The sequence below is a fragment of the Argopecten irradians genome, chromosome 2 (assembly GCF_041381155.1).
Source record: "Argopecten irradians isolate NY chromosome 2, Ai_NY, whole genome shotgun sequence".
In the NCBI taxonomy this organism is placed as follows: Eukaryota; Metazoa; Mollusca; class Bivalvia; order Pectinida; family Pectinidae; genus Argopecten; species Argopecten irradians.
The window spans coordinates 4,657,832-4,684,837 of record NC_091135.1 but is presented as its reverse complement, the minus strand read 5'-3'; the positions used below and the strand labels follow the sequence as shown (position 1 = coordinate 4,684,837).

General features: G+C 34.6%; 1 protein-coding gene across 1 annotated transcript in view; it reads left to right on the top strand.

The window, feature by feature from the left end:
- The first annotated feature begins 890 nt into the window (after positions 1-890).
- The window catches only part of LOC138316858 (secretin receptor-like), a 53,349-nt gene continuing 27,233 nt past the window's right edge, over positions 891-27,006 (top strand). Inside the window, exon 1 of the mRNA XM_069258507.1 lies at positions 891-1,396. Coding sequence (XP_069114608.1) covers positions 1,286-1,396 — 111 coding nt within the window. The 5' untranslated portion in view covers positions 891-1,285. The remainder of the gene's footprint in view (positions 1,397-27,006) is intronic.

Sequence of the window (27,006 nt, the reverse complement as noted above, 5' to 3'; positions counted from 1 at the left end):
CGTTTTCAAGCTTCCGCCTTCTGGTTGATCTTGTTTTTGCAAATAACAAACGTTAAACAAGAAATATAGTTAAAATAAGATTTGATTAACTTATTACAGTAAACCTTAGTTAATTCTATATCAAGAAACAACACATTAGATATTATACATTAAAATATTGTGGAGGACTATTTTTTATTAATCTGACGCATTGTTTGAAATCAGCTGATCGATACACGAGATTCGTTGTAAGGCAAAGTGTATTAATAGTGTTTTCATGGGCAAATGTTTGTTTTCGTCAGTTGGTTGATTCATATAGTGACGGAACACTCAGAATGTAAATATCCGGATATGAAAAGTCAAATAGTTACCTGCCCCATTACATTTTTTCCCGTGCACTCCAGTTTCCTCCCATTCTAAGACCCCGTCGAGCGATAATATAATGTATGTCTTGTGTCGAAATCGATGTAGCAGATTATTGAAAATCGAGAATGAATCGGTAACTCGGAGTGTTAAAGACTAAGCTTTTGAAAGAAGCTTGAATACTTTAGATCTGGTGGCAAAAGAAAACAAGCTGTTTCCGATGACGTGAATATTGGGACCAAAAACCACAAGACTGTCACTACGTTCCATATACCTGTTGTTCGGGCATTAAAACGAACTCTAGTGCACATCGTTATCTAATTACTTCGAGAATTATTGAGAAAAATGTTTGACAGTATAATTGTGTTTCTTCATCAGTAGCTTAAATATTTTGACAGTAGGTCATTGGGTTATCTAAAGTTGTTCAAATGTTCATTACACCGGAATTTTCATATAAAAGTTGCCTGGTGAACTCAGGGATATTCCTTGTAACTTGATTCAATCGTGTGGTGTTTAAAGTACCTTTTCGGCTTTGCGCGATATGTATTTATGCGATAGTGTATGATAGACCGTTCAGTAGCCGTATGATCTGAAGAGCTCGAAGTTATATCGGCAGCTATCAGTAGCCTAAAGACTAAACCCATTGTACAGTATATAAGTACATAATCAACAGAGGGATTTTCACTATAATCATCACTGTTTTATCCGGATTATGTTATCATATATGTGAAGTTATTGATCGCTACTTCACTGAAGGTATGGAAACATAAATTATATTCATGTAAATCGTGCAAAATTTAAAATAATCTGATTGCGATTGGACGCATTTAGAAGGTGTTACACGTTTTGTGCCTCTAGCATCTGATTTACATGGCTAGAGAGGCTTATTGAAGCATCATTAATCCATTTGGTTAGGAGCTTGCGCTCTCCAGCGGAGCATACGATGTACTACTGTAGAAGCTTGCTAAGCCGCAAACTGGTTTATCTTCATTTGATTCTAGTAATGGAGGATGTCATGAACACAACATTGGCAGCAGAATATAAAACCATTGAGGTAAGTCAATGTATATTTTTAAGCTTTACGAAAATGTAAAATGTGATAATTGATCAATTGAAAACACATAAGGTACTTCAGCCACGCACAGATTTTTCACGGATGTCTAAGGAGAGCTGTAGTGCACTTTCAAACTTACAAAATGTCTAAACGTACTAGGGTGTGTTTTTTTACTTGTAGTAGTAATTTATATGACAGTATAAAGAATGTGATAATGAAATGGAAAAGATTATCTTTTCATGAAACTATCAGTTGTGTATGTTATGCAATTATTAGACTTTAGGAATGTAATGGTATTGAATTTTGCGTTAACATGAATTTAAAATCGATTTAAGCATTTAATTAAAACGTGTTTTATAAAACTACATACGATTTCATGAATTTATAGTTAGAGATTTGGTCAAAGTCTTCGGCTTAAACATGAACTTCGAGTTATACAAGTTCATGTTAATGTGGTTTAAATGTTCAATTTTTAGAGTGGAGAAAGAAGAGGTCTGTTTTTCAGATTAGCTATTGTCTTCATGAAAAAAAATCATTAAATGGCAAATCATATTTTTGAGATCAACGTAATTGATCCTGCTGCTACTACAAATACAAACGCATTAACTTCAACTAATGGGTTGTACCAGAAACTTGTCAAAAGCAATGATTAATCAAGCTACATTCCTTTATTGGTGTATTGGTAAATCAATCAATGGTAGATCTGTAGATATATATCTGCTATAATTAAGTGAATTTTACAGTATCGCCTTAGATTCACTTAAGATTCTTATCGATAGGGTTTAAGTATGAAAAGGATAATTTTAAGTTAGAATTTAGGTAATTCGAAGTTATCACAATTCCTGATCGATTCGATTGAAAAGTTATGTGTATTCCATAATGTATCTCACATCGAAGCAGTCGCAGGGTCCTTTTATCATTGAATTTATGAATAGTGTTTAGCATTCATTGATAAATATCAAATGAATATATAGACATGTAAAGATAATTGTGTTATATGGCTTATTTTTTCTGTGATATCAATAACGAAGATAAAAATTCGGATACAATCTTTATGTAGTTTTACCAAAAAAGAGGAATCCCGATTGTCGAGATAATCGTAATAGCAGGTACACTACCATTTAGCCTTGAGTATTACAACAGACACTGAGGCAGCAGCACTTGGAGGTTGGCATAGTATTTACTTATCTAAAACATTTGGAATATCTTCTCAGTGGGGTGCAAGCGTGTAGGAATGTAAAATAAATTGTGAATTTTATAATATAACATTAACATTCTACATATACATATGTATTTGATATTCTTTCCGCATGCATATCAGAAATAATGAAGTTAAAAAGATTATTTTAAGACTTTTGATATTTTAAGTTAATTGATAAAATCGGCTATTCTATTCAACGCGAAGATTTAAGTTATGATTGATTAAAGCAACGAATTGAGGTTTGGTTTCTAATAGCTTTGTCTGTAATACAATCAACGAACTGAGACAACGAACCAGATTTTGGCTTCCTAGAAAGAACGAAAAGATAAGCCCCATTTCTTTCATAAATTTTAAAGTTTACATCAATGTCTGATCAATCCTATTGCATTCATCTCATTATGTCCCAAAATTTCATGCGTTTTGTTCGCTAAAAATTGATCCTAATTGTTGTTGAGGGGCCGTTAAACCATAAACACAAGACAACAATGAATAATGCCCGTGGGCTATGGACTGTACGAGTTATTATATAAGATGTTGCTTAAATTGGGTTACATATGCCGATGAGGGTATCTGTGAAGATCATTATCAAATCTTTAACAAAATATGGGCTGTTGAATAGTGTATCCGTTCCTATAGACGCCTGAATGAAACTATTACGTGTTCCTTCAATTGTTACTTTTCAACCGTCATGGGCGCTTAACTGATCGAATACGTTACATGTACAGGGGCGGAAGACGAGTCGATACTAGTCGCAATAGAGAACTCTCTTTAGCTATCTCGGTTGAGCATCAAACTCAAAATCCAGAGTTCGATTCCTGGCATAGGCAATGATTAAATTCATTATACCCTGTTACAAGTATTTTAAATTTACCAAAATCGGTATGTTGATAGCTTAGGTATCCTATCCAGATAACAATTATCTTAAATGAGCTGATAATCTTGCATTCGAGGCGAATTTTCAAACGCATTATATATCATTGGTAAGTTGACATGTTATCTGCAACCTTTTGCCAAATAATACCAATATAATATAATACATAATCGTGATATTCTGTAGAAAACAGCACATTTGTAAATCCAAGGGATATATCGACATGATATTTGCGGGTCATCTTGAATTTGTTTTACAAAATTATTAATTTGTTTTACAAAATTATTAATTTGTTTTACAAAATTATTACTAAAATACATTAATATGTTTTACTAGGGCTAAACCTAGTTGTAGGTAATACGCAGGCATTTACGGTTTCCTCTTTTATCTCCTGAAATAACCAAATTTGATATTAGGCTTTTTCATCAAGTCATGACCACGAAAATATCGTATAGCCTAAATTGTTGCCGTGAAGGATTTAATAGTTTATTATTTATTTGAGCCCACGACAAAAAATGGCAGTAGTAAACAACCTTATGTATCCTTTATCAAGAAAGTGATTGCTGTGTTTTATTACCTCGTTTAGCTTGTCAGCTAAATCATTTGTGTAAATTTTGTGTCCTGCTGAATACACCAGTGTAATCATAAAAATTCTATAAATACATACACCCACAAAAAACAAATTCATCAAGAATCTATGCAAGGCCATCCAAATTTTACGTTTTGCAAGGTGCCCATGTATCAAATGTCAAATTCACGTTTGTTTTGATTTATAGCATATATCTCAATATCATATCATTACTGCGTGGGAGACGTTGGGTCAATGTGTAATTACTTAATTAAACATGCCACCAGTTTTCAGTTGTCTGTGTTAGGGTAGTGGGTGATAGAGAAGGGATGATGATTATGAGGGAGGGATGGTGATAATGTAAAAAAAGGATAGGCTCCTCATTAACTTCCCTGAGCCTGGTATTGAATTAAATCTTTCGACAGCTTCGTCAATATGTTTGAAGATAAAGACGCTTTTCAAGAGCAATGCGCATTCTTGACATCTCTCTATCTCATTGCTGAGTGATAGAATTTGCAATTATAACGGATGTCGAAATGCAATGTAATTTTAAAAAAATGCATTTTAAACTCAAATTCAGCACAAAAGGGCTAGTTATTTCTAGGTAGACTCTAAAATTGTGTCCTGTTTCACTAATGTGACACAGATCAAATGCAACTGTAATGCTTCTTATATGTTTATAGGTTCAATCGTGAACTAGAAGTTATCTTTCAGAAAAAAGTCTTACATATGTCAATATGGCAGCTTTCTTTACTCTGATACATACAAGAACACTGATTGTCCTCGGGATTACTATTCAGTTGAAATCTGTTTTTAGTTATTTTGCTTATTCCAGAGTAAGCTGCCGTTGCGGATAGGTACTAATTACGACGTCATGTATTCTATACCAGAACGTCATTTTTAGATGACCGGGTAATGTGTGCTGATCGGTGTCTCTGACGGTATGCTTCAGTGAGATTGCACTATAAAATGGAAAGGAATCTCCACTATCACAATGAGACACAACACAAACATACCACAGCCTAAAAACTATACAGACTTCCACATAAATTGCAAACAGGTTACTCTGTAATATGCAGAGAGGGATTACAACATGGAGCTAACATTTCGTGATTATGAAGATTTCGTCGTGTTTTGTCAGTATTCTGTTATCAACAAATAGTTAAAGATGGTCGTTATAAAAATAGAAATGCTCTTATGAAATTAAGTCGGCATTCAAGAGTTAATCAAGTGGTCCAAACAGAGGTTATATGGAATCTCCTCACGCAAAAAAACAACTATGATGACTGAAGCGGGTTGTATTTTCAGTGTGGATTCATAGCCTGATACTGTTGCATTGACATCTAATTTTATATCGTTAATAAAATAGATCGACTTCACCATCCAAGAGTATTGTTTTTTATCATATTGTTGGGGCGCCATCTACCAAATGGCTGGTGAAATACTGAAATAGATACAGAGCCAATTATTAAAAAGGACCGAAACTTTCCGAATTTGAATTTATAAACGTCACTCGTTCAGAGACAGGAAAACAGGAGCTTTCTATATCATGCTATTAACCATATTAACTACCCGAGATAGTAATAATAATCTAGATAATTGACCAGTTCACTTGTATCGAATTCCATATAATGGCCATGTACACATTTTGCCACAAACGATATCATCCGTGCAGTTATGTGTATTTACATTAGCTAATACAATAAACCTACATTTGAGAAGTGTATCTTCTGTTCCCATCATTGATGGCGACTAAATTTGTGATATTATATATTTACTATATATTTCTTAATTGCCTTACGTTCTGCAGGGAAGGATAGGACCACTGATTTGCCAGTTGTCAGTAAAATTGAATGAATAGGGTCAAGTAGAGACTGTCTGAGCGACCCTCTGTATGTAACGACTCCCTGTCTTATATGACCTTACTTTAGTCCCTCTAACGTAGTTTGCTATATAATGGGTTTGTTTTATTTTGCCCATCGTGTCATCCTATAGCTTGAATGAATGGGTGAATGTCTTCTTCGGCATGCTTCAATGAGATAGCACTATAAAAACGTGCCAGGATTCCATTACTACAACACAAATATACCGCAGCCTTTCAAGACATACATAGAGGTACATGTACACACACACAAAACATAGAATACATGGGAGACCGTCCGTTAATTACCTTGTTAAATATAATCAACCAATCAGAAATTAAAGAAACAACAACAATCATATGTTATATTTCATGATGATATTTGAAGAGGTGACCGTTTTCTCAATAGATATATTTTTAAATTTTAATCGCGCCATCATTTACGAATTTCTATGGATTATTACTGTCACTATTTGACACATTTGGTATATTGATGTAATTTTAGAAGAAAAAAATCGCACAAATTTAATATTTCAATTTCCAATGATAGCCTCTATCTAAACAGGAAACATATTTCTACAGAAGATTTTTAATTTTTGAATGTCACATAGAAAAGTCGTAAAAATTTCAGCTTTGCTTGTGTTATCTCTCAACCATTGAGAAAAGATTATGTCACTGAAGGCTCACTAATTGGACTTCATTTTTATATTTCCGTCACATCGACGGCTTACTGAAGACAACACACGATTTTAACACGTGAATTACCACAACAAAAACGATGAATCTCGTTGTCGAATGGGAAAAAATTGTTTCCCTGAAACCTATACACGTGCAATACCCAGGCTTGTCTAGGGCAATACACTCATGTCACCTGAAGCTGTATTGCATGGCTACCTATGCAATAAAGCCTCGTGACGTCACACAGTCAACAAAATTACTGTTTTCTCGGTATAATCTTATCATTTGTTTTCAGAATCTAGACTGTGTTTACTTTAAAACAACGGCATTTACGTCGAAATTATCATGTAATTTTCTTATATGGATAATTGAATTGCAGTCGTGGGAATTTTCTTATTTATTTCAAAATGGCAGGACATTACGGTAGTATCGATGAATCGTCGATGTATGAGAGAAAATACTCCGTCATACTAGAAAAACCTCGGAAAAACTTGGGTTTCACAACATTTTGTGATTCTCGGGTAGAATATTCCTAATCTTCATATCAACATATGAACGAGTCTATTTTACCTCTAGCCCACACCTGTGTTTTTGCATACAACCTCTACGATGTGTAGTGGTTAGGTACTAACCGAAGTTCCAATCCTGATTCGTCTTTAGTTTTTGATATGAAGCAACAAACGTCTATCGTTTTCTATTTCATTTGGTCACCGTGTTTCGTTCTATTAGATTCCAAAATATGAAAGGATTTATCGGATTTGAGAGATTTAAAATATAGACTGGTACCATGGAACTGTCTAGCTCAAGCCTAAAAGCAATCAATCATTTGAGAATTGGTATTTGTAAAACGCTCGGCCACTTAACCACATCGTTACTAAATCTGAAATTAATAATGCTTTTGCAAACAACTGTTTTTTCATACTCAAGTAAGGCCAAGTACAATATAGTTAACAAGTCTGGTCGACGTAAGAATTGGTTAACTCTTAGTAAGTGTGCTACACATGTATTATAGTCAGAATTTGACTTGCAATTGACGTGTCAAAATCTTTGCAACAAGTAAGATCCAAGAAATCGACAAAAATTGGTCACGCTTGACTTGCAGAGAATATCAATAAGATATAATTGGCTTGTGCGGCGTCGTTCTTCTACATCGTGTGAAATGTTTTATCTCCTTTTTTCTGTTTTTGAAATGAGCAATGCGATAAGTTATTACATGATAAATAAACACCGATTTAACAATTTTACATCGATATCTTACTTGTGTACACTACTCATCAATAAGCGAATCTCTTAAAGGACAGATTTTATTGAGTAATGGGCAATGTAGAAGGCAGAACGCGAAGTGACTTCTTTTATAGACCAAGGGGCCGAAGCCCCATGTTTTCCTCAACAACAAACGTTCCACTATAACGCAAGACTCAAAACTCACTATAAGCAACATATCGTTTACATTGTTAGATAAATCTAGATGATGCTGAGCTAAATAAATCAATCAAATAATATTTGTAACGACATTAAAACAAACAAAAATATGTTAAAAGCAGTGCTGGTTTTCATTTAATGGTGTGGAATATCTTCCTAGACTCCATAGTGAAAATATTTCTATGATATTCTGAGACCAGACAGGTTTTTATATATGCAACAACACATTTGATGTTGTTAAATATTGAAGATTATGTTCTTAATGTACATTCATATTAAGAAACAGATAATATTCGTATGTATTAGATTTTTCGCAGTGAAATATAAGGTTTTACTCCAGTGAGAACATCACTTTTGATATTTTCACTCGCTTTTGACCAATCGGAATGCAGCGTTGACAGTGAAATTATCATTATGATTGTTACGTCATTAGTTTGTGAGCGATAATGACGACATGTTGTTGTGTAAAATATGGCGTTATGCCCACAAAAAGTGCAAGTAGCTCTGTAAAATACAATGGCGAGATAGCCTTTGTCGGAACTAGTAGTGATGGTCTTTTATAAATGAAAGCGAGAAAAAAATATACTGAATAGAATATTCCTTGCACTCGTGAAATATAACTGATATGCTTCAAGAAACAAGGAATATCTATTTAATGCGCATTTTGCAGATTGAAATCATTAACGTTGGTTTGCATTAACAGCTGTTGTTTGTTAATACTGGCATGGTTACCAGATTAAACCTACTGTAGTCACAATTCAGAAATCAACATGATGACGATTTTCATATAATACCGTCTCATATAGATATCACCATGCTGTTCATAAGCAGTGTTGCCATAAAAATCATATTGAAAATACAATAAATAATTCACTGTAATTGTGCATGCTGCTGTTAAAATGAAACATGTTTCAGACGTTGCTCTTTTTGCGTTGGTCGCAAATTCCAAACATGTGTGAAGTGACAGAACAAATAAACACTGGCTGGTGTGATGTTCTGATAATAATTCTAGTATTTCACATTTTAACATCGTTTATATTTGTTTTAATCCCTCCGTCATCATGTTGTCACGGCGGTGACAATATTTTCTCGCTTTCTGCAATAAACCAGGATTTAGATATTTATTTTCGTATATCACATTCAAAGTAATAAACACACTGTATATTGTTGATAAACACGCATTACGACTCAGCAGTTGTCGGGCAAATTAAACATACAATTTTACACTGTGCGATATCACTCGATAAAGTCTCTGAAAATGATAAGTTATCTTAATGCTCTTGTAGTCTGCCAATGTATAATAAGGGCTCCTAAACGTGAAATGATTGCAGAGAATCCTGACGATATGAACAAGGTCAAGATATATTTCGAAGTTAAAATTGTATATTATAACTTGAACCGTATTTCAAAGCACGCTGGAATCGCCACAAGTTGACCTCCGCATCTTATACACTATGTTTCAATGTAGCACGGAGACGAGAAACTGTGTAAACTGAAGGATGGCTTTGTATTGTTGGAAGATATCGAATTTGAAATTGATAATATAAATATGTGTCCTTGACGCTTTATATAATGCGGTAGATATTAAATCACGTGTCATAACTTGATCATACCACGTGACGTAGCTATGTTCTCTTACTTGTAAGAGAATCATTTACGTCATAGCGGTCATTTAAATATGTTCGGTGACGTCAGAGCTGTTCGTTTATGTTAATTCAAATTTTAATTACTGGGATTACCTAAGTACATGCCATGACCATCTGAACATGTGCTTCAATTTGAGATTTGATTGATGCCTTTATTATGTTTGTGACATTTGATCTGAGACAAACAGTGTAGGCCTATTATCTTATCAAGACATACCAACAAAATTTAGCTATGTGACGTAATAATGTCGTGATGTCCTTAACTGTACCTTCATTGTAATCACCATTTAATGAGATCATATTCCAATTTTACATATTTAGATGATAACAAAACAGATGTATTGGTTTATTTCATATTCACGATATAACACCGTATCAAATATTCTGGTGACATATTATAACATGATTTAATAGTGTTAACAGAGGAAGAAAATCACAGGAGATTTATTTCACATTTGTGATTCCAAAAAAAAACCACTTGATTGAAACATCATCTAAAATTATAATAATATTATATACACGTGATGTTCCGATACTTAATGACGCTGAAATATATAAATTGGCAAATCCCCAATGAGTTCAAAAAGGAATTACAACAAAGGTTATTCAAAAAATAAATTCCATCGAATATGTCGTAAAACATTTACATACATATGTAAGTCAATGATCTTATACTTGCCACAACAAGGTGAATGATGTTTTGTTTTCATTGCATTTGAAATATATGCATTATAACTGATTGTGTGACACTCTTTTTATCGGAAATATCATAGACACTATATCAATCTGACCGATTTTGTTTCACCTGTATATCATTTCCAAGGGATGACCTGTTAACGTTTGATACATTCATTACTAGTGATATTGCAGTGGTTGGTGGCTGATAATGTAGAAATGTCACGTATTTCACAGTGGGCTGGTAATCATTGATATGGAATGAGACCATTATTAGAAACATAATACAGCTATACCCTGTGGCGTTCAACCGCTTGTATACAAAGGGCGAAAATAAGGAAAATAAAAAATATTCAATATCCAGACACATCTTCTTTTTTTTTCTGGACTAAACCTTTTTTTTATCGGTGGAATTATTAAGCGTCCACTCAATTGAAGTATCATATAAGTTTTTGTTTTATGTAGGGGATTTATGTAATTATCTCATTCCGTCTATAGTCACTTCTATTATCTTAATGTCCTTTGGGATTTTCTATTGTGTTCGTGTGCGAAAGTTATTACGATCAAAGTTGAAAAAAAAACAGGATTCTTTGGGAAAAATAACAATTTGCAGTAAATTGCTCAAGATTGACATTTAATGCACGACTAGGAAATTTGAACTACGAACCGAAAGTACGTAGTTAACTTTGGTAAATTCTTGGCGTAAATTGAAGGTACCATATAAGGTAGATTTGTGTGTTGCAACGTTAACGGCGGTTTTCTTTTCATTGATATAGTTGGTACATGTATGTGTGTATGCGTTGGTCTGTTATTAATGCAAATGATGTAAGTTTCTACAGTTTCTTACATATCTTAGGGCTATCTGTCATATCAAACACACATTAGGCTATATCAGAAACGTCTTGATTTGTTAATTAGTTTTCTTTCTGTATAAAAAATAAAAATGCCCCCAATGCTGTCTAATACCTACGTCTATGAAAATGTAAGGAAAACATGAAAATGGATGTTTACGACAGCAAAACAGCATATAGTTTAAAAGGAATCCGCGGAGTTTGCTGGGTTTTTTTGCGATAGTAAATGTGAATATGAGGGTGCCATAGTATTAGCAATCAATGTCCATACCAAATGCGTCCCACAAATTATGCTTGCAGTCAAATCCCATGAATTAGACATGATTATTAATAAGTAATTTGATAAAGACGCCCTGTTTTTTTGGCCATTTTGTATCATGCTAAACGTAGGGATGGCGTTGGTTAAATACCTGAGCACTATCATCTTATACAGAGATAGCTGGTATGGCCAAATGATTACAATAATTGACAACATGCCCTGCTCTCTGAATCTGGAGATTATACCATAAAAGGTGCAAGAGATCCAATATTAAAAAGCCGCACAATAGGAATACTCTCAATAACAAACTTTCTGATAAACACAAAACTCAGTATATACAGTGTACGCCCTTAACAGTTAAGAGGACGTTAGGACCAATTAATTAACCAACCATTTCAATATTGATTATGAACCAAACGTAAGGCAGATGTAATATATTACAACCGTTTGTCTTGTTTTTGTACCAGATACTTCATCATTTCACTCCTGCAACCTGACACTTCCCAATACTTCTTCCGACTCATCATTAATTCCAAAATCACAGTTTCTGAGTGGCATCTCTGCGATATCTGTTTAAAATCATTAATGCGCTTGATAATTATATCACTTAAATAAGAGACGTGAAAACAGAAATCAAGAATCATAAATGTTTTGCCTAGAGTGGCATGATTTACGGAAAGTGTCAGATTCGTCAATTAGACATTATATATTGCTTCATGTTTTACAATCACCGTCTGCCATATGTAATGTCATAAGTACTTCCCACCGTAAATCAATAGTTTTGTTCTCAACACTTGACATCCCAAGGAATCATTCGTTACATTTTTATTCTGAAGCGTAATAACTCTAAACCGGAATGGATCTATTCTAGACTGGTGGTGTAATAAGCTTTGGGGTGTCGGTTTAATTTTAGATAACCATATATTTATAATTATCGTGTTTGATATATCAAATAAAACATGTATAAGCAGGGATGAAAATATGAGGACAATAACCTCATTCTGCTTGCTGGTACTGTATACATACTTATAATTAGCGCAAATACGGAAAACAACAAAATTTAATTATGATTTATTAGCGCGTATTACATGAGCGCAAATCGGTTCAATATTATACCAGAAATACCCTTTTGCACAATTTAGCGCTGTACATAAATTAGCGCTTCAAAGACAGCACTAAAAGCAATAAAATATACATACCGCTAAAATGAGGAGGTTTGCAGTATTGTGTAATAATTTCAAAGCTAAAACACATACGATTGATGAAAAGCGCATTATCAACCATGTAATCCTCCATATCGAAACATAATACGGTCATGCAAATCTTTCTGATAAATCAAATGACAATATGAAAGAATATGTATGTGTCCATTTGTAAAATATTCACTTTTGTTACATAAGTTAATATTGTTACAAATTCGCACGTACCAAATCCGTCAAATGTGTGCGTGTTTGTATAGCAATGCTTCAACAAAACGCTACAACACTATTGCGTGTGTGAACCCTAGTTAAGTGATTTGAACATACGGTTTTGTGTAGTGCTATATGACTTGCCACCCTTTGATTTCGTTTGTTTTTTAAAACTTCCTATTGCAAAATTTGAGGTCTTTGACGCCTCCCATTATGTGACATGTTGCGTCCATGTTGTGCGGTTGTGGTACCCATGTTTATAGCGTATTTCGTGTAGTGTGAAGTGCGTGGAACTTTTTGCTTGTTTATAGGGAGACTGTGGTGTGTTTGTGTGGTGTCAGAACCTTGCCTTTATCATAGTGCGATATCACTGTAGCATGTCGCCGAAGACACCAAGTAGTACGAATCCCATGTGAAGAGTTGGCAAGAAACATATGTCAGGTGAATTAAATTAAATTTTTGTTCTCCGGTTGAATTCCAACTTCTGAGGCTTGCACGTCCATAATTGACTTTGCATGTCTGTAACGCAAAATAAACACAGTATTTGAATTAACCCGTGAATGCATACAAACATAAACAACCGGACAAAGCTACCAGTTTCAGTAGGTGGTTTTTTAAATCGGGAACATCGGGTGTCATCTTTTACAATATGACACGTATTCCATGTCGCAGTCTACGCTAGCACAAGCATATCGTCAGAAAATATCAATAATTGATAAAAATCATCGGATTTCCTCGCCAGTGTGATTACCTATAGTATGAGATTCATCGTGTGCAGTATCTACAGTCTATTGACGTAAAATGACGTAACGCGGCGATCTAATTTGATTTGGTACAGCCAGTTTCATTTAGGGGCTAACTCAAATGTGCGCAATGTGTTATGTGTGTGAATTTCTGCATATTTAGGGAGGCTGTGGTATATTGTCTGTGTCCCCGTGTCAAACGGAAAATCTTGCCCTTTTTATAGTGTTATCTCACTGAACAAGCACCTGGTTGCATTATACTGACAACGGGGAAACCAGTCTTCACGATCCGTTAATGAAGAGCGCTAAAATGAGCTGCTTTAAACACTACTGTTTTAATCTATGGTATGTCAGCGGCGATCTAAAATGGCGAATGCTTTAGAAAAGGGATGTCGTAAAACACGTCTTAGAAACACACATAATTGATAGCAGAACTTGCTTAAGTGATCTGAAAACAATAATTCCTACAGACAATTGACCACTTCCGTGTGTTTCCTTTGCTGTTTGATGTGTGACCTAAGGACAGGCGTAAGACGTGTATATAAGATGATCGTGTGGATCAAAAACGTTTCCTAGGGGAACCGACATCTAGATCATATATTTAAAAATCTAATTATTCAGGTAAACAGCTTAATAAAAGTCTCGGAAATGTAATCGGAAGTCAAATGGTTACAGAGCGTAATATTTTATCACTGACCTTCGATGTTAAAATTATGCCCCTTAGCATTAACGTGAAAGTTGACTAAGTGATATCATCATTTTTTCTCCTTCCTAATGTCTTCCTTGACAGCGCCTCTATTTTGACTTTGGTTTTGAGTTGAGTGCTCGCCCGTGTGAGGAACGCTCTAGGTTCTGTCCCATGGCAGAGACACACCATAGTCTATAAAAGTAATAGCTTCTGCTCCTTAGCGCTCATCACATAGGGAGTGGGATTAATAGTTTGTCCGTTGTCAGTGTAATGTGACCGGATGAGATGTGCTACATGTATTCGGTGTCTGTGGCGCCCGTAGGATAGTACAATAAAACTATTTTTAGAAATACCCACTATTAGAAAGAGGGCTAATAGCCTTCCATAACATACATAAGGCCGAAAAAAATATGTCTGTTTAGGGTTACATACCCGAACTATCCTATTTTTTCGATCTCAGACTCCAGTTAAGGCCATTATTATACAGTGAAAGACACTAAAAAAGAAAAAAAAATATCTTCCCGACCTACCCACCCAAGGTAACCCTTAACAGACATATTTTTGTTTGTTTGGCCTAACAAAATGATATATACACGAACGCAACACACTGCATTGTCCCCGACTGTCCTTATGTGACTCCGAATGGAATTAAGCTCAGCAAATTAAACCAAACAAATTAATCTTTGTGTTTTGTTATCGAGAACTTTCCTTTCCGAACCCATTAAATATTGCACGATTCAAAAGATATAAACACTAAATATTGCATTTAAAAGGTCGTTTAGACATCCCAGTGGAATACCTTCAAAGAAATACAATAAAATGTAAGAATGTACCTTTTAGCTATCTCATATTCTGCAAAATTATATTCAAACATCTAAATTTATTTTCATTTCACGTAGTTGTAAATATTCCAGTTATAATTTAGAAATATCAACGATTCATATGCACACAAAAAAATTATTTGCGCTTAAATAACTCCAATATCAAATGAATTTATGATCTCCTTCTTAAATATTCTAATGTTTGCTGAGTAGTTTTTTTTATTAATTTTTCAACAGTTAATTATAAGGCTTTTCAATTTAAATTGAGATATACCCATGATTAACATCCACCAAAGATTAATGCACATGACGAGGAGTAATATAGCTATTGAAGCAAAAATTAGCTGCTAGATATCATAATGAAATTATTAAAATTTCCAGCAATTGTAAGGTTTTTTCCGCTGCTGACCGGGTGAACAAATTAATTATTATATTGATATTTTAAAAGAAGACATCAGTATAACGGCACTAGAATAAAATATCAACCATGAAGAGGATCTCGTAGTTGAGGGGTAATCAGCAATGTAACATATTTCACTAGAGAACAAATACCACATACCATTTCCTAATTAAAGTGTTATTATTGCTGACTGTTATCAGATTACACTTTTAATAACGATAATAAAGAAATTTGGTACTTTCATTAATTAAACGGTGCTCAAAATATGGCATATTCTTGATTTCAAGAAAACAAAAGACGAATATACCACAGTCTTTTAAAACATGCACACTACATAAATGGAAAGCAGAAAATAGGAAATTATTTAATCCAACAACGGACAATTCTCTGGGGCCCATTAGTTATTTTGTTCTTCAAGGACATGTCAACGTTTTCCTACTACGAATCTTCGGTCTGATTGATTGAGTTAAATGTCAATTGTCAAACCATCGACAAGATTCCTTGATTAAAAACATCGTTCTTACATCTCTACAGACATGTAACGTTCTTATCTCTACAGTCATTGGTGATTAATTAGTTCTAGTAGGATAGTACAACCCAATAAATAATTATAATGGAAATGAATCGTCTGTAATCCTCAACGTTTTCCCGAGTATGGCCATCAGCGCGATGTCTAGCGAAAGTAAAATGTATATGCTGTAAAGCATGCGCACGTTATCACGGCCGAGAAAAATTGAGAATTATTGGGAAATAAATTGTTCATATAAATTCTTATAGCCAGGTCGCAAATAAAAAACCTACTAAAATCGCGAAGATTTAAATCTGCTAGATTAACCATACGGTATATGTATGTTAATCACGTGACAGTTGACGATGTCCAACAGAGTGTTCTCCTAGAACAGAATGACCTAAAATTAGACACAAACCTGCCAAACATAATTTATCGAGTAAGAATATTAGTCTATGTTGTTTTTAGACGAAATACCAAAATTTAATAGAGACTATTTTAAGTCTGATAATGGAAGTTAAAAATAAATATTAGGTAAAAAATCAAATGGTTAGCAGATGGCCCCTGTATATCGGTCATCGTTGCTAAGGAACTTGGCGGCCATTTGCCACTTTTAATGTATACGCTTGTTACGTAGCCAAGTAATTATCTACTGAAATTGATATATATATTTTGTCTTCTACACGAAATATGTCTTCCATCTAGTTTAGTTAAGATGTTTCGTTAGCTGCGCCAATTCTCAACAAGTGTTAAGTGACGGAGCAAATAAACATATTTACGCCATTTTATGATAACCATTCTAATATTTCACTTTGGAAATAAAGTCCGAGACGGTCTTTTTTAAGCTTTCCAATACTTTCCATCCAGTTAAGAATGTTTCGTTAGCTGCGCCAATTCTAAACAAGTGTTAAGTGACGGAGCAAATAAACATATTTACGCCATTTTATGATAACCATTCTAATATTTCACTTTGGAAATAAAGTCCGAGACGGCCCGCTATACTGCCTAGTTCTATTTCTTTTTTAAGCTTTCCAATACTTTCCATCCGTCCTTTATAGCGATGTTGATGAGATGACAAATATCTCTCGTGTGTTTTATTCACGAAAACTAAAACCCCTTTTTCTTGGCATACATCATGTTTGATCCCGTTTCCCTCAATGTAATAAACACCCGATAAAATGATGCTACACAGATACACTTTGCTAACAGTCAAATTTAACCCCTGTTTCTGACAAAATTTGATAAAACTCTAAAAATTCCCTACAGCCAAACTGATAAGGAATCGTAATGCTCTCTAGCACAGTACGAAATCACTTTAAGACACGCGCAGTATGGAATAATTGCTCGGTATCTTGTCAATATTAACAAGGCTAGCATAGATCTGAAGGTTAAGTGAGACATGAAAACACTTCGGAGCACACATGAACCGTATCGTATTTATCCATTCATCCAGCATTGGCCAAGTTAGTATCTAGAACTATTCGTACAAGCTGCTGATACATGTGTTTTATGTTAGTATGGTGGCAAACACCAGATTAAAACTGAAGGATGGCTTTGTGTTAATGGAAGTTCTTGACTCTGATGTTACTTATATAAATAATTCAACATTACCTTGAAGTGAAGGTTTACCTGATGCGATTGATTTGCGATAATGCCTTTATAACGATACAAGAACAAATGGATTCCACGTGAAGTTACCGTCTTCTCAGAACTTGTCATTGAAAATATTTAATTAGTTAGATTTTAGCTGCTATTTCACACAGCAAATCGACTTAAAAGTAGGTATGATATCAACTCCGTTGTGTATCTCAGCATTTTACTGCATTTAATGTTTGCCAAACACATATTCTGTGGCGGGATTAACCCTGGATGGTATTTACATTCAGTTTGATAGCGTTTTTACATGAATTGCTAGTTTCCATAAAATGAGATAATGCCATATATACGATGACGATACATGAAGACATTAGACCAAGGATATACAGACTTATAAAATTATTTAACGATATTTACATATGAAAATGAATGAAGGAATTCAAATATACGATACTGTACCACATAACTGACAAGGGACTCCGACCTGACCTCAATCATTAGTCATATCATGATGTCCTAACCCCCGGATATCTGAAAACGAAAAAATAATGCTAATCAGTTATAGCCACCAGAGGGCCCAAATTGACAATCCTCCTTCAGAACTGCTTTATGCGACGTCATTTGCATTAGGAGCAGTGAATATTGAGATAGGTTTCGTATTGTTGTTATATTTGACAACTTAGAAGATCATTATACCGAGGTGATATAATTCTATAACTGCTGTCTATATTCCCGTTGTATTTTTCCTCACACAATCTTTATATGTTTACTTGATAGTTTTTGTCCAATTACCACTTAACTAAAGGTAGGATTTTGTGAAGGCAGAGTACTTGGAGAAAAACAAAAATCTGCCAACGATTTATACATAACAGATGCAAAAAATGGGCATTAATTTCATGATTCCTAATTAATCGGACACCATTGTCTCTACCCCAATTATAATAATAAGTAATTTCCACGTTTATATTTCTCTAGGTCAAAAATGTTCAATATCAAAACTTGATACCGATCAAAACGTCTCCGCACATGTGATCCCGTAAGTCGGAATCAGAATAGTACATGTTTCCCCAAATAGCATGAATCTGTCATTCTTTTCTTTTTTCATTGTTCTGGGTTCTGTCTATATATCCAAATACTGTACTTATTTTAGCACAGTCAAACTTTAGGGCAAATGCGAAAAAAATCGCAAATTATAGTTTAAATTTGCACGATTCGGTGGTTGAATACCGGAATACATGTTTACAACATGGAGCGCTGTTAATAAATTTGTGCATCGACGACAGCGAAAAATACTCGCAGATATGAAAGAAAACGGGTTACTTTAAATATGTGTCTTAAGGAAATTTAACAAAATATTGTGTTTTGTTGATAGTTACAAGTCAATCTAGCAAATGAACGCAATTACACTGTCACACTCTGGTGGGCTTGTTTTGGGGTATTCGGCGGCATGCGTCAGTGATATACATGTAACACTATCAAACGGGAAGGTTTCTAGCATCACAAAGAGACACAACATAAATAAACCGCAGCCTACCAAAAGATATAGATATCCTCTCACGCAACAGATTACATACATGAGATGCCGTCATTACCAATCAGGGATATATTTCTAGGACATTACGTGTACACCAAACTAAATAAAACCAAGTCTGTTAATGTATCAGACAAATCCATGGATGATGATTATGCGAAAACAACGTCATGAGGTATATCTTCAGCCTTACATATTTTCATTACCTTTCAGGATGTCTCCCTATATCATAATTTAGATTATGCTGTTACTGCGCACGTTATGGAAATTTGATTAGGAAATAGTGAAATGACAATGCATTGAAGATTTATTCAGGAAAACAATTTGTAGATAAACAACCTCATAGATTTATCAGTCATTTCATAAACAAGCCTTAAAATTTACTACATTCAATAATATCTGTATGATTTGAATGTTTTGTAGGCCGTTATATATTTTCTACATGGATCAAAATTACTTCCTGAATCAGACATTACACAGCTTGCCGAATCTCTAATATACACAGATAATCTAATAAAAATAGTCCAAAATGTGCACAAGCGTTCCTGAAAATGAATAATTTAGCGTGTTGCAGTTGTTGCTGACACGAATGTCAGACAAATCATTTAATAAGATCGTGAAATTTAATGAACTGATAAGAAATTCGTCACTCAAAAGGGATTGAACATCAATATTCAATGAAGCAGTGTTAATCCTACCATTTAGATATATATCACATTTCAAGCACGATTGTATCTCCTTGGGATAGTGCGTCTTCTTTAAAATGCTATTTCAATCAACAAATCCTTGTCACATAACACTGACAGAGGGCTAACACAGAGCTCGATTCTCTATCTCCTAAACGCAATGCAGTAGTAGATTCCTATGATATGTTTTCTTCCAATCTTCTCCGTTATGACAGCTATTTCATTTGCATTCACAAAAATCGAATATGTTAACTTATTCACGTCCACCAAGCGAAGTTTGGGACTTGTGGTTGGTTTTCTTCTTCTTCTTCTTCTTTTTCCCCGACACAAGATTTGAAAAAAAAATGTTGTACGGAACTACTTTGTTTGAATAGAAAATAATTATGGCCATGAGGTGTATTTGCGACTCTTAAATTTTCTTAATCGTCAACCAACATGCTCGCATGACCGCTAGCCCCTGGCTTATAATTCGTCGAAATTTAAATAGTGTCTGATTTCAGTGCACATTGACACAGGGGTCTTTAGGTGATGCCACAAGAGTGCCATTTTTTGATTGTCGCAGTTGCCACGGTCACGTATTAGAGGCTTTTGATTGGTGCATCACGTATTAGAGGCTTCTGATTGGTGCATTAGAATTTTGAGGCGTTTGAAGTGCAAATATTATTATTTCGGGAATGTTTGAATGAGATCACCATTACAATTAGCCCGTAGTATTCATAGTAAGATACTTCCGTGCTTTATCTTTGTCAATGCCTTTGTAGTACATCACATGATAATTACTAGGAATGTGATTGGATAACAGCCATGGTCTATTTTGCAACAGTTCCCTGTCCTCTTGACTAGACTACTATTCTAGTATGGCCCTTTCCAGAGGGAACTATTCTCCTATAGTGTAGTGGTATAGTCTATTCCTCACCAGACAACACAAAAGCAGATTTGTTTCCGAGGGAAAGGCAATAATAGATTTAGTACGTCACATGACATTCATTATGACGTCATATATTTGGTCGCGTGCTCATTCCCGGGGGGATATACTTTGGTATAGTTCGGGTAGTCAGGTATAGTCTCCCGTTGTTAAGATGGACAGGGAACTGTCGCAAAATAAATCATGACTGTTATCCAATCGCAATCCTAATAATTTCCATGTGATGTACTACACCTGATTACGGGAGCTCTACCAGATTATATTCCCCCGGGAATGAACACGTGATCAAGTATATGACGTCATAATGACTTTGGTTTCAGCAATCAGAATGGCTCGTCGTTTTGGAAAAGACAATTTTAATGCATTTCCGGAGGCTCAACGAAGTCTAAAAACGAAACAAGCGACACGTGTTTCACTATCAGTGCTTAGGGAATTTATAAAGGAGAGGAATCTGAAAAGAAACGATAAAATGGCGGTGGATTTTTTCTTCTAAATGTCAGCGCTGTAGGAAAAAAATCGAAATCTAGTGATACCACGGTAAACTTATCCGACAGCAATGGTATGATGGTAAACAAATAGAAAATCTACCCTGATCTAGACTTGTCATCTTGCGACTTCTTGGAATGTTTTGATGATGATGAACACTGTCGCTTGCTAAAAGAAATGAATCAGCTGTTGTCAAGAAAACTGTTGACCAGGCAGAAAATTCGGTCGTTTACTGTGCACCATATTTCAATTTCAACAGCTACACTGTAACGATTCACAATGAATGATTTTTTAGTTATGACTTTTAAATTTTATTAAAATTAAACTTAAAATAAACAATTGAGTCGTGTTTTTTTGTTTGAAAAATGTCATGTGACGTACTAAATCTATTATGGCTCTTTACCTCGGGAACAATTGCTCTCCTATATTGTTGCCAGACGAGGGGATTATTCCTCCCCAGACAACACTATAGGAGAACAGTTCCCTCTGGAAAGAACCATAATAGAATAATGTAGGCGCGCAGCAATATCTATTCAGATGCCGAAATGCAATGCTCAGCAAAAATGTTTTTCTTTCGATTTGATTGATAACATTGCAACAAGGTAAGACCTTAGACGTCCTCGAAGATTCCGATCTTTAGGCTATACTTATTCTGCAATAAAATTAATTTAAAAACATTCCATAAAGGGTAGTTCTCTATTGGATTGTTACGAACAGTGTTCGATGTTATTAAGTCAGATCGTACCTAAAAGTAAATGTCGATTCGTATAAGCTAGACGCTACGTACAGAAATTTCGTACAAAAAATGAATCGAAGTGACATTATATACTGTCAAACTCTCTCTGAAATGAAAAAATGAAACAATACGAGGAAACATAATGAGATAAAACAGGCTGGGATGGGAGTAGGCCGAGATAATATAAATTTATCGGATGTCGGTGTTTGTTGCATTAAAATGTGTGGTGATCACTTAACCGTGTTGTAGTGACCTCTGGTGTTTGCCTTGATGTCTCTTGAAATCCTTGTGACTGGATACCGAATATAGCCGCCGACTTCAGCGACAAACAATTCAATCATTTTTATCCAGTTTTACCATGGTCATGATGCGGGTTTTTAAAAAAACCTTTAAACATTTATTTCATCTTGAGAAATGTGCATTTTGAAAAGTATAGCATTCATTTATTTTAAACATTATGATATTTTTTTCGGAAAGACCTTTTCTTGTTGTTTGTTTTTAGATGCCAATCATTCAGTATTTCTGCAATCCCATGGAGTTCCATGGCAAATATTTCTCCCAGATAATAAACATGCAGGCCTAAAATTTGTCAACGCCTAATTTCAAAACTTGATCGAGGACAATGTTGTGTTAAATTGTTTTAAACGGGGATGTTATCACCTAATGACGTCAAGATGAAGAAGTGTGTAAGATGTTATTAAAATTATCGATCTTTATTTCCTGTAAAGCTCATCAGAAATAACATTTTGTCGAATATCCTGTTTCAAATATTTAGGAAATATTTTTTGCTATATTCTCGAATTTAAATTCATGCTAACAAAATTGAATTAAATATTTGGTTTGGTTTGATTAATTTAACATATGAACAGTAGTGTAATTTAAGGAGGTTTTAGATTTAGATGGTGGAGTAAACCTGGAGTACCTAGAAAAAAACCCACCGCAACTCGCAATCCAGAATTGGAAGGTCTTTGGTAATATGTCGAGAAATCTATTTTCCCTTAAAAACAACTGAACAACTCGGTCACCACGAGTACAGAATTAATTAACCGAGAATAAAATGGAAAGGTCAATAAGTAAAATTTCCCTTTATTCAAATGCGCACAAGGATTTCTCCCGACAAATTGATATCAAAGAGGAGATTGCGAAACCAAACTTTACATGCGTTAGATAAAATACGAATTTTAAAGCAACCTATGAGCATCACTCCATCCCTTTTACATAGTTCTTACATCTTATATATTATTTCCGTTTGCTCGCAAGATAAGAAAAGTTGTGTAGCAGCGGTAATGCTTACTTTACGACACATTTGTTTTAAACACAGGTTTTATATAATCAATTACATTTGATTTTTTATATTGATAAATGTCAGTGGAACTGCCGGGCTATCAGCAACATTACACAGCGCACAGTTCTTACTGTCACCGGTATAGAAGTCATGCTACTTATCAGCACGAATAAAAGAAGCGTAACCATTGACAACATTTTCCACTAGACTTACTCTTCAAAAATGGTTCTTTTGTCAGCCACGGAACAAGACAATGCCATGACGTGACAATTCCTGATATTTTTGTACAGAAAAAGGAAAATAGGAAAAATATCGGTCATGTGCTTGCTCTTCCCACATGATTTATACGACTTCAGGCATTGATTTATGTCAATTAACGAAATGTTTGTTTGATTTCTGCTGATGACCTGTCTTTCGCTTTCCTGTAATCTCTTTAACAACATCTGTATCAACAGAGGCTCTTTGAGATGATCGAGCCTTCAATGCATTAAACCATCTGACATAATGACTCGCATTTGCCACACACACAAAACACTAAATGGCCATCAAAATGCTTTTAGAATCCAAAAACTAAAAAAAATAGGAAATAAATGTGTTATCTCTTATTCCTTTTGTCATAAAACGTTCACAGCTACGCAGCGTAGTATTTAAGATTTATAAATCAAATGATTTGATGTATTTAAAAATATCTTCTATTTGAGATTATGCAGTATCTTTTCTTCTTTTTTTTCGCCATTTATTGAGAATCAAACATGTTACATAATCATAAGCATTAAAAGGTTTGTTTTGCGATTACTCAAGAGCTCTCGGCTGGTCCCGCTTAATCATCCTGAACACATTCTATAAGACAATACAATTTTCCCTGTGAAAGGTCAATGCCACAATTACTAAAACATTTCCGTACTTAATCATGTTTTCTTTATATGATCAAGTTCGAACGTCGAGAAAATCGTCTTGAGGTAAAGTGTTTATTTGGGATTCTATTTTTGTCAAAAAATTCAACGTCGTTGATACTAAAAATATAAATATCGTTTCAATGCGGTAAAATCGATTTCCTATCGATGGTTGTAATATTTTCGGCTCCTTGATGTGTTTTAAGGTCTTCGTAGTGGATAAACAACATACGTCACCTATGACGTCAGATTTACTTTTAATAGTACATCCAATGTAATTATTATCTTAACAGCATAGCTAATTATCAATTCATTTATAACATTAGACATTCCTAGACTAAAGCATACTGAGTCAATTTACGAACGACGTATACTGTGTATTGTAAATGTAAGTAACACCTCGATTACATACATTGTTTTAAGTCATATAAGCATTCATGGTCATGTAAGGACGTGTCAGGTTTAATGGCGAAGGAAAACCGGCGTACCGGGACACAAACCAACGACCAGTACCTGGCAACTGTCCAACATGGTATTCGAACCCGCGACCCAGAGCCGAGAGATGAAGCACTTGTATTGATATGGCTTTCAAGTGCATACAAATATGTAATACATCGCGCTAAAACATGGGATGATCTTATTAATGTATGCGAGGTAAACACGTACAGTACAGAAAAAAAACATAAAATGTATCGAAGAAGCCAAATCAAACCAAACACTTTCGATGGACAGTTATGTATATATACTTGTATTGACCACAGATATTTACATATTGGTTCATTGTTATCATTTGGACGTCTGTCGTTTTATAAGGTTTTGTGTCGGTTAATTTGCCGTCGTTACCAGACTGTCAAAAACCAATATGAATGAGGTGGTCGACCTCTCTTCTGACTTTTCTTATATCTGGATGTTGATCGAATTCTCCCCCATCTCTTATCAAGAAACAGCCCTTACGAAATTACAAATAATTGATGCCAGTCACATTTACAACATCTTTTAATTTTCTTTCAGAGAAAAAAATATGACATATCCAGAAGTAATTATTAAGATTGATCTCAGACAATTTCTATTGAAAATAAAACCTTGTGTTTCTTAGATCATTCACACTGAAGTAATCTCATTTTTGCATATTTACATTAATTTGGATTTTGGTGTGGATCTTTTCAAGGGCATATGCAACACAAAAGTACACAATCTACTCTTCGTTATATGAATACATTCTTTGTATAGATGTTCATACAAGTCAGTCATTCGTTATTTAAGAATCTAAAAGACTAAAATACAGTTATATTTATACCGTTAATCAATGTTTTATGTAATATGTTGTCGTGTTTTTTTGACTGCTTTCTGATGATAATTCCTTGGCTTCCAATATTTTAATGCGTTTTCCGCCTCATACATACAACTTAACCAGAACCTGCTTAGATATCCAGCCTCGAGCTTTCTAAGAAAATCGTTTTGTCTTATTATTCTGTAGTGTTGAACGTTGAAGACCCTTGATTATCAGCGTGGATCTGATCCTCGTTGATATGGAATTATTCGGCTTGGCTGGTTTGTTGATAGGACGTTCTATTAATAGCGAGGGTCAGTTAAGGACGACCTGCCATGGTAGAACTTTTCTGACCTTTTCATCTCAAATTCCTGGTCGTTTCCAAACATTTTATTACTTTAACTGTAGAGATAAATCTTGAAGAAATTCCACTCAGACACTATTAACTACCAATTCAGAATATATGGAATACAAAAAGGTTTTTATTAGTCTCCGGAACAAGTACTCTTCAGGAACATCTCCTCATCACAAAGGTTCCATTAAAGTTTTTTTGTACCCACTTGCAGGTAAATTTTTCACGATGGATTATTTCTAAAATGATGCGATGTATTTAATTATTAAACTGTTGCAGTGTCTAAAAGTGACTGTGATTTTTTCCATAGACAATCGGTCTACAAAGAAAGAAAATTATATGGCCCAAGCCATTTTTTCATAGACCCTTATAATAGATCACATACATGTATATGCTAAAGCAGGGAAAACCCATGGAAATTGCTAAATTAAAATACAGAGTTTTTATAACAAATTTTATTTTTCATCCTTGTCAAGTATTTCACTAAATATATATCGAAATCAGAATTTGTCCAGGGATGCAGAATAAAATAATTTTATGTCAAATTTGCATAGCTAATAGGGCCATCATGATAAGATCTTACGTTGACCAACCAGATTTTCTATAGCCTCTGGCCACCTTTAATCACTGATCACTGCTGTTGGTTTTTTTTTTTTTTTTTTTTTTTTGTGACAGACGAATGTACATATAGTCTCATATACACAACATGACAACTTTGTTTTGAAAACTGTACATTTAGGCTGTTTTAAAACACACAGAGAGGAAGAAATGTTTTTTTGTGGTGATGAACTTCAATAGATTTACTCCTTCTTTAAGTTTGATCACGAATACTTTCTGCAGATAAATGTAATTCAACGTGACATTATCTTCGATGAATTAAGTAAAATGTGGAATTATTATTATTATATTTTTTCAAAATCTCGAACCTCGAAGGAGCATTAAAATGTTACATGAAATCATTCATCAAACGCACCTATAAATGCTCGTTTGTCAGTTTACATTGGTTTATTATTTAGATTATGCTAGGTTTACACTATGTTCCCGGCGGCCACGGCAGCCCCGTTTCAGGCCACCGTGGACAAAACGTGGTGACCGCGAGACAACGTGAGAAAACGCAGAAGGACGTGATAGACAAACGTGAGCGGTCGTGATTACCGTGGATGCCGTGCCAGATTTTTAAACTGTCAAAAAATTTGCCACGGCAGTCACGGTACAGATGGTGAACGCCACAGGACGTAATAAAACGGCA